This window comes from Gossypium hirsutum, chromosome D02 (genome assembly GCF_007990345.1).
Source record: "Gossypium hirsutum isolate 1008001.06 chromosome D02, Gossypium_hirsutum_v2.1, whole genome shotgun sequence".
Lineage (NCBI taxonomy): Eukaryota > Viridiplantae > Streptophyta > Magnoliopsida > Malvales > Malvaceae > Gossypium > Gossypium hirsutum.
The window spans coordinates 37,741,125-37,756,334 of NC_053438.1; the positions used below are offsets into that span (position 1 = coordinate 37,741,125).

A 15,210-nucleotide genomic window follows, 5' to 3' on the forward strand; every position below is an offset into this window, starting at 1 on the left:
AAGAATAAACAGGAGAGAGAGAGAGAGAACCTCAATTTTCATTAACCAAACAATGACCTCAACCAATATAAGAGAAGGTAACAGCAAAAAGAAAATAAAAAGTAAAAGAAATAGTTGGATGAAACACCCCGTATCACCAAGTATTCTGCACACCATGTCACTAAAGCAAAACGCGTCGTTTTGCTTGGTATTCATTTTGGCTCATATCACTTAACCGAACTGAATTGAGAGGTCGAAAGATGCAAGCATATAAGGTAGCTAAATGAGGTTCAGTAAAAATAAACCAAACTATGTGAAAGTTATGAGCGGAAAATACTCAGTTGGTACATAATTAAATTCACAGATAAAATTCCACATTCTCCAAAGAAAAACCAAAGAGGAACAAGCCAAAATAGATATATGAATGCATATGCCTTAATTATATAGTTTTATGAAAGTAAATTTTCAGAGTTAAAGGACCCCAAAAAAAGGATTATTGATAGCAGAGTTGAGCTCAGATCCAGCTGAGTTGAGAACTTGCATGTCGACCTTGTTTCTTGAGAGAAACAAGAACTCCTCTCCTTCAACTTTCTCAAACCCACACAGCTCCAAGAACTCCACTCCTCCTTTTACAGATCCAACTCTATCCTGTTATGATAGAAGCATAAAATCATGAGATGTGGGTAGATTTCTTGTCCTGTTCCTGTATTTTTATTGCGCCATGCTCGTGTTTATGCTTTTTTTTTTCACATATATAAACTTAGATGCATTAATAATCCATATTACATAGACTTGATATATGCATGTATTCATGTCATGTTCATGTCATTTCAGCAGAGTATAATCATAAAAGGAAATGTTAGCCGTGTCCACATGTCTTCATGGGTAAAGCTTTTTTATATGATCAATTACACAGAAGCAGTACATGTAAAACTTGTCCAAGTCCAATCTAACTCAAAATATTAACCTAAAATTTTATATCAGTCCATCTATATTTGTAAATGCATAATCCAAACCTATTTATGTTTGCCTACAATACTTTTTCTAATTTTTTGACGTGTTATTTTTTTATATGATCTTTTGTAACTTACTTTTTTTTTTCTTTTATTAAGTTATTAAGCACAGATAATATATCTTTTAAGGTTTATGCTATAATAAATTACATAATATATATAATATATCATATATTATATAATTAGAAAACAAGCTGAGCCAAGCTTAGCCTTGTATATTGGTGCTAAAACCTGGCTCATTTGCTTAAACAGACCCTTTTTTTCTTTTTTGGCTAATGCTCATTTTGGGTAATATTGGCAAAGAAATCTCAGAAAAAAATAACAAAATATATGTGAATAATCATCGATGTTGAAATCAGTAGCTGATGTGATACTAAGGGTTCAAATTGTTACCTGGAAAGTTTGATTATTGAGTCTAATTTTTCTGAATTTCTCCTCATCAGGATTCCTGGCCACATTTCCTATGTATGTAAGAAGAGTCTGGAATGCTCTCTTGACTTTCGCATCATCATCCTTATCCAAAAAACCGGAACAGAATAAAAAATGTTAGGCCAAAACAATGATCTGCTGCTTAAATATGCTATAAGTGACATGATCTTGTGACATGAGCTAAATTTTTTGTTGTTACCAATGACCACGGAATAAAAATCAGACTGGACCGGAACCGGTGGTCTGTCCGATTCTAGTTTTCAAATATACTTTTTATTTTATATTAGGAAGTAAAAATTTTACATTTTTTTATTCTACATTATAATGTAAAAAGATATTTTTCATTATCATGTCCCGTCATATCCATGTCCTAATTTTCAAAACTTTTCGTGTCCCAATGTATGTCTACATCTATGCTTCCTATGCAAGGTGAAAATAAGTAGTGATCAAGATTAAGATTTTATTCACCTTGTGATTTTGCTTGAGGGATCGCAAACATTCGCGCATTTGTTCAGCCTTTGTGGCAGGCCTAACTGGCAATGCGCTCTGCAATACAGAAAAAAGAGTTGTATGAAAACTTGAATTACAACAATCAGCGCTATTCAGACAGAAAGGCTATTACCTTTTTCTCCTCCACAATGGGTGCAGAAGGTTTCGGTGCTGCTGAAGGCTCCTCTGGTGGCAGCCCAAGCTTCCGCCTTCTCTCTGCCTGCGAGACATATTTAAATTTATTTTCCAGATCTCAACAGCGGAATCAAGTAACAAAAAGTTATGTTACTTCGGTACTTCATTTTTCTTGAAGTCCAACATTTGTATCTGAAACATATCCGAACAAAGGTATAGGGATATGGTCCTCCAAGGACCCTCCAAACACAGGGAAATCTCAGAAAAAATTTAACACACCTATGTCCGAGACTCACAACCAAGTCCGAGTAACATAACAAGCCTTTATTTTTTATTGTAGAATTTATGACAAGTGAAAATTGCAACATAGGCACTGTTTCTGTTAGCTGCTAGAAGAGATAAAGTTGTTACCACTGTTGGATAATCTATGTAACTCCGATTCTTCATTTTCCTTTTTAAGTATTCATGTCAAACACTGCATCTGGCACATACCCACACATAGAAATGGAGATATGACCCTCTAAGGATCTTCCAAATACATGAAAAACATGTAAAAAATCGAGCATACCATGCTGGACACATGCTCATATCAAGCACTCATGCCAAGTCCGAGTAACATAGTGGATAATTGATTGGACACGGGAAGAAAGAGTTAGAACCTTATCTTCCTCCAATTTCTGACGAATCTTTTCCCGTGCTCGTTTCTCTTCCTCTTTTTCAGCTTTCCGCAGGGCCACCAAACTGTGAAAGCAAAAAAAAAAGGAAAAAGAAAAAGAATAACAATTATCATGCAATCAAAGTTGGATTAAATCATTGCAAACAGAAGGGGGAAAGGCACACAACATAAACTAGAAGACAAACCGTTTTCTTTCATTTTCTTCTTCAATACGTTTTGCTTCCAACAACTCCTTGCCCACTCGAATCCTCTCCTGAAACATTGAATACTATCAGACACAGAAAAAGTTTTATGATGCAAGAATCATGAAACAACATGCTTCAGGAAGAAGTTGAGAGAGAGAAACCAATTCAACATGATTTATGGCCCTACAAATGCTCCATGAAGAAAATGTGGTTTGAAGGAGATTAACAATGCCAACAGAGTGAAAGAGAAGACCAAAGACATGAATGAAAACTACAAAAAAGGACCTTACATTTTACATGAGTTTAATGAGGAAATGGGTATTAGATAGAGCAGGAGAGTGCAATCGTCCATATAGCTAATCCTTCCTTTTTTGGAAATCCCATGAGGTGGGAAAAGCTTATTTACAAGCATAGTGTGGTTGTTGTCCATGTTCTAGTTCAGAAGAATAAATGCTGCCTAAGTTAGCTGAGACAACATTTCTACCAACTGGACAATCACAACAAAACAATATTTGACCAATCCCAAACTATTCCAATATGCATTAATGCATTTCTCAATAGAAAATTGGTCAAAAGAAATATTTACATATTTCTATGGCTTTCCATTACATTTTTAACAGTATACCGAAATTATCTCTGATTCTGATCACAAGTCCTACGATTATGCAAAGGTACTAAATCAATTGTTCCCAGTACAAAAACATCATATGTGCTACCAGTGTAGGAAACAGCTTTAAGGATATACATTATATATACTTATACATACATATTCATTACAAAAATTAGACTGCAGAGTGATAAAACAAAAGATGAAGGACCACCTTTTCCCTTTCTCGTTCCATTCTCCTCTCCTCTTCTTCTTTCTTTTTCCGAGCCCTCTCCCTATTATTTATGAATAAGATGAATATGAAGCAGGAGAACACTGTCCCACAGACATACAAGTCTTCAATAACATCTTGAAATATATCTGAAATGTATCATAGTCCTTCAAGGAAAGACAAGCTAGAGAACTTTCAAACTTTTCATATCATAAAAATGAAAGAGATTGGAATGAACTTTTAGCTGCATAAGACAGGCCAGACACCTGGAGCTTGGCAGTATGATCAAGGGTTATTATACTAAAAGTGGAAACTATGTTTTTTCCTTAAATATTAGTGTCCAAAGAATATCTATTATCACTACCATGGATATGACCAAGAATCCTCAAAATACTTGGAAAAACTTAGAAATTTTTTTTGAAAAAACCCGTGTCAAACACTCACACCCGAGTCCGAGTAATATAGGTGAAAAAGCAATGACAAATGCTTCAATCACCAATGACTGAATTAGGCATTCTATTTTATAATATTGAAGAATGCAACTTTATAAGCCATACCGTAGCTCTTGTGCTTTGAGTTTCATCTCTTCCGGTGTAAGAGAAGGTTTAGATGCCTCAACATGTCTGTTGACAGGTACCTGAAAAGACAAATGCAGGTGAAAACCCAATAAATGCAAGGGAATGTCTTACACATATAAGGCTGACTATAGGGATGTTTAGGGGCAAAACCCAACCCTCCCCTATCCTCATAAGGCCTTCTAATCAAAATTCGTATCAGATTTGGGATGGGTAAGGCTTTAGATGCAAACGCAACTCTACCGTATAGGACACAAAGAACATACCATGGGCATCTGATCTATGTCTGAGTCAGCCTCATGTTCAACTACCCAGTTCACGGCAGCCTCAAGACTTGTATTACCTGCAGAAGAAACCCAATGTTTATACAACAGCAAGTATGCCATAGGCTTGCACCTATAGTATGAAACCCACATTACTATTTCCTTGTATTTGTAGTATTGAAATCATGAATGCCAATAAAAGAAAATTAGTTGACCTTAGTGGTATAAAAACTTATATTGCGCAAAGCAACCTGTTGGATTATGGAGTTAAAGCATTTCAAAATGGAGACGAACATTGAGCAAAAAGAAAATTCACAACCTGATTTATATCCAACACGAGAAGTAATATGATTTACAACCTGGCAGGAAAGAGAGAGGAAAATGTAATCTATAGCAATTAAAGAAGAATGTTAAATGGCCTTACCAGAAAAATGGAGTGCACGGGTTGCTCGTGCTGTAGGGAAACCCATTGCTTCCAGTTCTTCAAGCAGTTTTTTGTCAACCTCTGGCACAACCATCTCTACCAAAACAAAGGAAAAGGAAACAATTAGAGACAATGAATTCACACATATATAGAGCAATTATGTCCATTCAAATTTGCATCGTTATTAGAAGGTAAAATTTTCATAAGGAAAATACAGAATCATCTACAATTATGAAATTATTCCAGCTCCTATCACTCAGTAGCATTTGGCAGAAAGAGTAAAACTCCCCCACAGTACAATTTAGAATAACATCTTCATCAATTATTCCTGTCCCCACCCCACCAAAAAGAAAAGGTAAATGGAATTGTGGCATTAAAACAGTGCTTCGCAAATAATGGTCTAGCTATCAAATTGTAATAACAAATCAACAGAACCAATGAAATGGAAACGTCAAATTCTCATCCCAAAGGCCAGAAGCTGCAAAGCCATGTAATAAGAGAAGAATCTGTCAAACAATTAAATCCAGAAAATATTTTGTACAAGAAGAGTATCTACTCAAAACAGCCAATCGCTACGCTCTACAATAAACTTAATAGTAAATGACCCTTCATATAATGAGAAACTGACACAAAACAATTTAACCTTGAAATTTCAAATAAATACAAATTGCAAATGTACCTTCAGGCTCACTGGTGCTACCTGCAGCAATAGCCTCCTCTGACTCCTTAGCTACCTTTGGAACCTCCAAACTGATTAGTTTTGCTGCCTCCAAAGTCTTATCAATAAACTCTGTATGCCCCGTTCTTTTTGTATGCAAATCACTTTCCTTCGAGATGAAACAGGAGTAAAGCCCCACAAATCACAAAATGGAAAACATATTTTACAAAAAAAAAAAAAAAGTATCACAGAGTTGTAAACCATTTGAGATTTTGTTTTAATAGCATAAAATTTTCCTTAAAAATCAAAATGTAGTTTTAACTTCAAATCCCGCAAAAATCCAGTTCATGTAAGCAAAAGCAACCTTTTGAGATTAGAAACAAATGTATGCACAAATACTACAAAATGATGGAAACTTACCAACAACCATAGCCACAAAAATGTACCAAAGCCTTTAATCTAAACATCCATATTGTAATAGCAAACCTTCCAACTTTCCCCTAGGTAATTTACCAAGTCCTCAAAAGACCCAAATCAATGCAAAAGAAAAGTTCTCAAACAAAAACCAATTCAACACAAAAGAAAAACTTCAAAATTCAAATTAAATGCTAACCAGTGCCTAATGGCATTGGCGAAAGTATATATTGAAAGAGAAGTATACTAAAAGTAACAAATTCTTCAAAAGGTAACTAAATAATTCTTAACCGAAGAGTATAAGTACCGGTTAAGCAAACACTTAAATTAAATTAAGACAGTAACAAAAGCACGACTTTCAAGTTAGATCCAATTCAATTTAAACCCTAAACTTTCAATTCCAACTCAATTCATGAGAAAATGCAAATTAAGCCCAATACAAGATCAAAGTTTTAAAACGCGATTAAATCAAGAAAAGACTAGAACAATAAAAGACGTTGAAATAAAACCCTAACGAAATTAAAGTAAAAGTGGATGTCATACGATTTTGGATCGGCACGGTTTGCCACAAGAAGAGCAAACAAGATTGAGAACAGCTTCAGTGGACTCGGAGAAGTTGGAATGGGAGGTGAGTTCCGCATGTTCTTGGGCTTCCTCCACCGATTTCAACAGAGCCCCACAGTCCCCACACTTCAAAGAAACCCCCGCCATCGATGGAATTTCGTTGATCAAAGCTCCCTCTTCAGATACTTGACTCTTCTCTGAATCTATAGATGAAAAAATGTATCATAAGGCTTTTGGGATTCACCCTTTTAAGGTGCTTTCTCGGTGAGGGATACGGGTGTTCATAAGTCAAATTTTTTTCATTTTCAAAATTAAAAAATATTTTAAATATATCTATATTAAAAATAAGAAATTAAAATAAAAACAATTTTACCTTAAATAAAATCAATTCAAATTAAAATTCATCTGGTCCAAATTCGGATAAAACCTATGTGATCAGGTGAGTAGCTCGACCGGGATGGGTGACGAAATTTATTTGTATTTGGCAAGGAATTAAAACTTCCTTTAAAATCGAATTAATAGATCAGTTCGATTTAATTTAATTAATTAGTCGGTGGTCAAACTTAATTCGATTAAAGGTTGATTAATAATTTTTTGAAATTTCTGTTATTAGTTAATTTGGTTTAAAATAAAGTAATTAATTGAATTAATCAAATTAACAGAACTTAATAATTAATATTATGTGTTAATTTTAAGATTTATGTAGTTTCAAGACATAAAAATATATTTAAGTTGATTTCAATATATTTTTTATATATTTTATATTTGTTTTAGCTAAAAAACATATAAATTTTAATTAACTAACTAAATTAATCGAAATATTTCGATTCAATTTATTTTTTTTAAAAAATTTAATTAAATTAACAATTAAAGAATTATACAATTCAAGTAATTTGATTAATACTAATTCGATTTGAACCGAATCCACCATCTTATAAAAGATATATCTTTTTCCGTATAAATAAAGGAGATCTTAGGGTTGGTCGGTAAATTTTGGAGTTTCTTTTTTTTCTTGGAGAAAGGAACATTTATGCATTAAACAGAGAAGTCAAACAGTGCATGCAAAAACATTCCCCTAGCATCCTTAGCAATAAGAAGAGCTAAATCTGTAGGAGAATTGCAGATACAAAAGAACTCGTCATCAAAAAAAACCAAAAGATGGCGAAACACTTAAGGTGATCTCTTCCCAAGCGAGCGAGCACATCCGCACAACAATTCCCGTCTCTAAACACATGCATTATCCTGCTAGAAGTCAAAGGTGGGAGGAGCATCCTTGGCTTTGAGATTTGCAAATGGTTAAAAGATTAATTGTTTGGAGGGCTAATCCCGAGTTCGTGATGATGATGTGGGATCATGCATCCATCAAGCATGTAGCAGCGTATATGAAGTAAATAATGGAAAGCAAAAAGGGTAAAAATGTAAAGAGGCACGAGATCACAACAGAGGGGAGAACCCGGGCAACCCCCATGCGAACTCCCCTTGAAAAACACCCATAGAATAGATTTTTGTTCCACCATTGCCAACTCACCATACCCGAACCACCATCACCCTTCACAGTATCCATCATCACCCTTCAACCTCAGTACCCAAGGCCTTTGCTCATGCCCTTCTCAGATCTTAACACCACCCAACAGTATCCATCTTCCGCCTACCTCAGCACTACCATCCTCCATTCACTGAAACCAATGACCATAAACCAACACTCACCATAATTACCACCCTAAGCCACCATCTACCACCTCCCTCCTATTCACCAACAACTTATACCCAGAACTCATATTCGCGCCAAAACCCAAATTCCAAGAACCAAATAGTCAAATCAAACTCAAACAGAAAACTCAAATTTCAGATAGCAAAAAAAGAAACTAAAGAACAAAAAAGTTTTAAGAGATTCCATACGAACCAACATTAGGGAAAAAAATCATTTCTTTACCATTTTTGGTAGATTAGTAAACAAGATGGAGTTAACACACAACCTCAATTACTTTGCAAATAATCTACTATTCTAAGTGTCAAAATAACATTAGAGGGGCAAGTAAAGGGGCAGAGAAAATTTATTCTCTTGGATAAAAAAAATGTAATAAATATATATTAAAAATATATAAGAAGAAAATGAAGTTTTGATTAAAGGACAAAATTTAAAATTACTCAACTCTTAGACAAGTCAACTTTGTAGAGAGTTTCAATTTTCAATTAATGAGTTTTGGGTCTTGGTTCATTCTAATGAACTAATGTTAAATTTTAAAATATTAGTTAATTAATCATATCTTGTCGCACATGAAATAATATTTTATATTGGATTTTTTATTTTTATTTTTTTTCTTTTTAATATAACAATATTGTTGAAGTCTTAGCGTTTGGTCTATTCGTCAAGGGTGTTCACCCCATACTCGTGTCGTAGAATTGAATAATAAAAATTGCCTACTAGCGATATGTGTGTGTTCGACTGTGATTTGCTCCTACAAGTGATGTGTAAATTGAAGATTTATTTAAGTATAAATCAAAAATTAAGATTTTTTTTGATGTAATAAAAATATATAGCTTTTTATTATATTAGTTTTTTTCCATTCAATTTTTAAGCTTAAATCATAATTCAAAATTTTCCACTAGGTTATTGCGCATTGGCATGGGTGATTTTTTTATATAAAAATATATTTATTAAAAATGCAAAGCCCCAAAATTCACTATAACATATAAGTGGTGTTATATTAAGAATGCACATAATGAATTTTTCAGGTAAATGAAATGTGATATATCAGTGATAATAGGGAAGGATGTTGGATATTGAAGAAAGTTGAAACAAGTGTTATATTGTGAGATATTAATTCATGATATAGGCTAAATTGTAAATATGTGAAAAGTAGTGGGGTCAAATTATAAATATTCAAAATTTGAGTGTTAAATTGAGAATAGGAAAAAAGTTAAAGGACCCAAAATTGCAAATTTACTAAAAAGTGTGAATGGCACAATTGTAAATGTTTAAAATTGTCAAGGGCAAAATGATCATTTTGTAAGTGAGATATTTTGATTAAAATTACCAAAATGCCCTCAAACATGTGTATTAAATTTGAGCCATTAGATTTGTTTAGTGATGAAGGATTTGATAAGATCTATGTTGGATTCGATGCCTTAAGTTTGTAGTATATTCATTTGTATACTTGTATTTTTTCAAACAAATTGGTTTAATAATATTATTCATGAGTTGCATTAATATTCTTTGAATATTGGTCTCAATGGTTTTTGCATGCAAAGAAAACTGGAAGCAAATACTAGCTCATTGGTTATCTAATGTTTACTAAGTAGTATTACGTGGTTGGATCATAATACAAAAAGACAACTGACTTGCCACAATTTGTTGTGGCAGATTAGACTCTTTTTGACACTTAGCGAGCTTGTTTTTAGGTCATTTTATGTTATTTTAATGCATTTTCAATTTAGTAACTTAGATTTAATTTCTAGCAAAATAACCATTTTTACGCATAATTTAGCTTTAGTTGTGTTGAATCTGGTGCCCTAAGTGTCGTATATCCGTTTGTAAACTTGTAATTATTTTAACAGATTGGTTAATAAAACAAATTCATTGATTACCTTAATATACTTTGTATAATTGTCCTCACATGGTTTTTGCACGCAAAGCAAAATGGAAGCAAATGTTGCTCATTGGTGTCTAAATGTTTAACTAATACAAAGCGTTATTATGTGGTCGGATCGTAGTACGAAAAGACAGCTTGTATTAGCAGACGAATCTACATATGTCCTTAGTCTAATTGGAAATGAAGCAAATTGATTAAAAGACTAATATGTCGTCTATCAATTCTAATTAGGGAGATGCCTTATCTTAAGCATCGGAGCGGATGACTCCTAAAAGATAGAGACATAGATGTGGTTTACTAGACTGGCAGTACATTAGACATGACCCAAGCAGAATAGATCCTGAATCCGTACAAAGGCTTTCATATTACGCCACAAACTCTTTATTTCATATTACGCCACAAAGACTTTCTTTCATATTATGCCATAAATGCTTTCTTTCCTGACGTGTTTACGATATGGATTTGCCTAAACTCACGTTATGTGAGGTTTGCCCATCATCGTCCTAGGACACGCAGAGAACCCAATTAGGAAATCATCGTCCTTTAGTTCCTTTCGGAAAATGCCATGGCCATGGACTTTTCCTTTCAGAGATCGTGTTTAAAGTCCCAACGAACCCTTTTAGACTCCAACGCGGTGAACAAACCTAGACTCACTTGACCGACTCTTCATACATTGACACCATTTAAGACTTCACACTTTGATCTATTAACACCACCCAACTAACTCACATCTCATCACAATCATTCCATTTGTGCTCATACAATCATACTTCATCATCGGAATATTTATCACATACTTGTCAGATTCCATGCAGACTACACATGCAAGACCCAACAAAATTTCATACAATAGTATAACCTTCATATTATAATTTTTTGATGTCGGTTTCATAGTTCATTTGATTTCTACAGAAATAGCTTGCATAAATGAAATACATGTAAGAGTTTAATTACTGACCATGATATCACAGAATAGACCAGTATCAGCTAGAGATTTATCATCCAATACGCTAGAATTAATTATCACCAACCAGAAACAGCAGCATCCACTGCTTATAAAACATACTAACACCATTAAAACTCATTCATATAACTTTTACCATCATTTGAAACCCAGATAACCACCATTCAAAGACTTAGTTCTTCATCTTACTATTCGCGCACATAAAAATAGACTTATTCTTTTAGAAGTTAACATGCAAGACCATAATACTTACCCAGTATGTTAAATATCCCTCTACATGCACGCAGATCATTTGTTTAAGCTTAATTAAAAAAGATATATGCTCAGCTCCAAGGCAATCAACAATGGTTTTTTAAATGAAATAAAGAAGATAACTGGCGCGTTGCGAAACCAACTAAAAATTTGACAAAGGCAAGTGCACTTATCAATTAATAGTATAGCTACAATAAGCAAAGATATCGTTCCCACGAAGACTAAAAGTACTAGTAATAATTGTCTTTCTATTATTTAATTAATAAATTCGAGTGATTGATTAAAACTAAAATTAACTAAATTAATTAACTACGAACGCAACAAAGAACAAATCAGGAAAATAATCGAATAATAACAAAGAAGCAAAACAATACCCAGAAAAGAATTCACCTAGATTTCATATGTCATTATCAATCTAAATTATACAATTTCTTCACTTAGTATCTTGATCTGTAGAAATCCTGAAATTATGCTAATATCTCTATTCAATAATAAGAGCAACTGACTCTAGGTTGATTAATTGCAATTTCTTTCTAATTAAAACCCCTATTATCACATTAACTTGATTTATGGATTCCCAAATTAGATTTGACTTTAACCCGATAGATTTATGTCGTCCTATTTTTAGGATTGCATGCAACTCCACTCAATTACGCTAGATCTACTCTTAAATAGGGTCTATTCCTCCTCTGATTTAAGCACATCAAACATGGATCAATAGTCTAGAAATATTAAAGCAAGAATTAAATGCACATAATTGAGAACAAGATCTAAGTCTTTATTGCATAAAATAAAAATCAAAAGACAGAATTCATTATAGGGTTCATATCTCTAGGTATTTAGAAAATTAGTTTATGCTAGAAAATAAAATCATCCAAAATACAATATAACCACAAGAAACAAAGAAACTCATAATAATCTCCAAAGAAATCAAAAGGGAATCTACAATCATGATGGAAATCTACTTCAAACCAGCTTCAGTGGTGTTTTTAGAGTTGTTTCCTTGAATATTCTATGACGACGCTTTCTTATCTTCTTATTTTTGTCAAATATAGGTCTCAGAATGCCCGAAAAACCTTGAAAATCGTGTTTTTTTTACTGTTTGGAGTGTAATTCGCAAAATCGACACGATTTGACACATGGCCATATGGCAACCTGTGTGGCTCACATTGCCATGTGTCCAAGCCGTGTGGAATGATCCAGCCTGTATGGCTCTTGTAACTCGCTCTAATTTTCTGATTTTCGCTGTTTTTGCTCCCAAATGCTTTCCTGAATATAAAAATATGAATTTAAAGGATTAGGAGCATAAAATTCACTATTAGCATCGAATAATCACCCAAAAACGTATTAAGAATGAGATTAAAACATGTTACTTTTAGCACTTATCAATAAATCCCTCTTTTTTCTCAAGCTTATCAATATATAAATAAAAACCCATGTTCTCTCAGTGGAACTTGACACGTGCCATAAACTTTCAAGGCTACCTTAATTAATGGTTTATAGCTTTAGAGAAACGTATACAAGAATCCAATATCTATATATAATTTGGCATACTATACCTTTAGCGATACCCATTTTACCCCCAAAACCTTCAATACTCACACCAATCTCTTCTTCTTTACATCTACACATATTCAGAGAATAATCCTTACTTAATACTCTAACATCAACTATGCGCCCGATGTACACGCCAAGAGCATTAATTGAGCGGATAGAACTGTGCCACTCAAACTACTTTCGGGTTACGTACCAAACTCAAGACTCGCCAAATTTGGGTGTTACAACTCTCCCCCACTTAGGAAATTTTGTCCCTAAAATTAATATAATCTTGGCAAATTCATTTACTCAAGTAATAACTAGCCCCCCTTTTGGCGTATCACCAAGAGCCCATACCTGTTTAAAATACCAATAGGTTAGCCCACTCACCAAAACTTGGTGGTCATGCAAAAGTTTCAATTTTCCATAACTTGCTTCTTGACAGATGACATCATCATATTGGAGATATAACCCCTTAAACTGACCTAAACGTTAGGGTTAAATCTCAAAGATCACATTGGCCATATTGATGGCGTAGAAAATCATTTAGCTATTTTCTCTTAAAAATCGTCGTTGCTAAAAACGTCCTTATTGAGAAAACTAAATTTTATTTGAAATTGTTTATCTTTAGAAAACTTAAGTTTTGATATTTTTTCAGAAAGTGTCGTACTTCAATCAAAACATCATAGCGTATAATATGCATATCTAAAACTTGTTTGTCATTTCCAAAACATAGATTTAATATATATCACATAAAATATCATTTTTACGAGTAGATAGTGTTGAGTTTCGAAAACAAAATATTGAATTTTGAAAACACCCTTGTTGGGCCTTGTTTGACTTGGCTATGAAAAAACCATCATAACTTGTCAATTTCACAATCTTTTAAATGATAATTTTAAAACCTAAATCATGACGAAAAATCCAAAATCCAAATAATCTAAATTTCAAAAGAAAATGCCAAGCAAAAGTCCACAGTGATAAAAACACATCCCCAAAATATCGACTACCAAAATAATATATTTTTCTAAAAATGACCAAGAGAACCTCCATAAGCCGAGCCCGTCCTAACCTCAATTATTATCTGAAAAGTCAGAATTAAAAAAGGGTGAGCTTTAAAAGTACAGTGTGAGATCAATACAAATATAATCACATACATATCAAAATATCAATCTCGTTATACAAATTATCAAAATAATTACAAGTTCTAATACTGATACTTATGCATGAACATGTCGATGCATACTTTAAAAATGGTGCACATTTTATAAAATTTCCTACTCGTCCATCCAAAACACCATTTGTGGACAAGCCACCACTAATTTGCAGATAAGATGCCACTGATAACATTGATGTGGACAAGACACCACTGATTACAGATACATTGCCACTACTTCCACCTTTCACAAAATCCCACCCCATGCATGTGATATGGCAATTTTTACTTATAACACATATAGATCACTTATACACTTATGCATGTCAACATGCCCTCATAGTCACTTTTAACATGTTTAACATGCTTTTCACAACAGATCATAGATCTTGATTTGACATACATATATACACATAAATAGCACATTTGTAAATCATCACATATAACCCATGAGCCATACATCATATATCATGAGCATAAGATCTACACAAATATCATAACCACAATCATAAGCATATCACTTGTCATGTAAATCATAGATCCACTTGGTTAAAACACTTACTTGGTATCCATCTCGATAAGTTATACAACTCTTTATAAATATTTAGTATAGTAATATATTTTAATATAATTAATTTATTAATAATAAAATATCAATGTCATACAAATAAATAGTATTGATTGATACGCCCTCACCTCGAGATCGAATTGAGTCGTAAAGATCGCCCGATCGTGAATTAGGAGTAAATTGAGGCTTTACAAAATAGGCTAGAAGAAAGAGGTTTATTTAGGCTCAAAAGGGTTTTGTTGGTTTAAGAAATGAATTAGAAAACAATGGAAGCAATTTGGCTAAGGATTCGAAAGCCGAACTAACACAATAGGAATGTGTTAACCCGTAACTTAGGAGAATGCTTAGGTTGGTAAGGATGGATGGAAGGTTTGTTAAATGGATAGAAACTTCGACCCACTATCAATGATGATAGGAACCTTAGTATGAATCGAACGCCACACTTTTGGGATTAAAGTGATAAGTTCGGGAAGAAACAAAAACAAGTTTGACGCCACAAAGATGTTTGATCAGTCTCAC

The 15,210-nt window shown here is 33.4% G+C and overlaps 1 protein-coding gene across 2 annotated transcripts; it reads right to left on the reverse strand.

The window, feature by feature from the left end:
• Positions 1 to 268: 268 nt before the first annotated feature.
• LOC107910294 (UBX domain-containing protein 4) lies at positions 269 to 7,094 on the reverse strand. 2 transcript variants are annotated; one of them, XM_041088565.1, is made up of 13 exons: positions 6,996 to 7,094; positions 6,602 to 6,825; positions 5,666 to 5,813; positions 4,987 to 5,082; positions 4,566 to 4,642; positions 4,282 to 4,361; positions 3,728 to 3,788; positions 2,907 to 2,974; positions 2,705 to 2,786; positions 2,044 to 2,130; positions 1,890 to 1,967; positions 1,386 to 1,505; positions 269 to 627 (listed from the first exon to the last, which is right to left on the reverse strand). In XM_041088565.1, the coding sequence occupies exons 2-13, from the start codon at positions 6,767 to 6,769 to the stop codon at positions 451 to 453; spliced, it is 1,242 nt and encodes a 413-aa protein (XP_040944499.1). In that variant the 5' UTR covers positions 6,770 to 6,825; positions 6,996 to 7,094; the 3' UTR covers positions 269 to 450. The 2 variants fall into 2 exon arrangements, with proteins under 2 accessions (XP_040944499.1, XP_040944500.1); XM_041088566.1 differs by lacking the exon at positions 6,996 to 7,094 and having other exon boundaries at positions 5,687 to 5,813; positions 6,602 to 6,911.
• Positions 7,095 to 15,210: the final 8,116 nt, after the last annotated feature.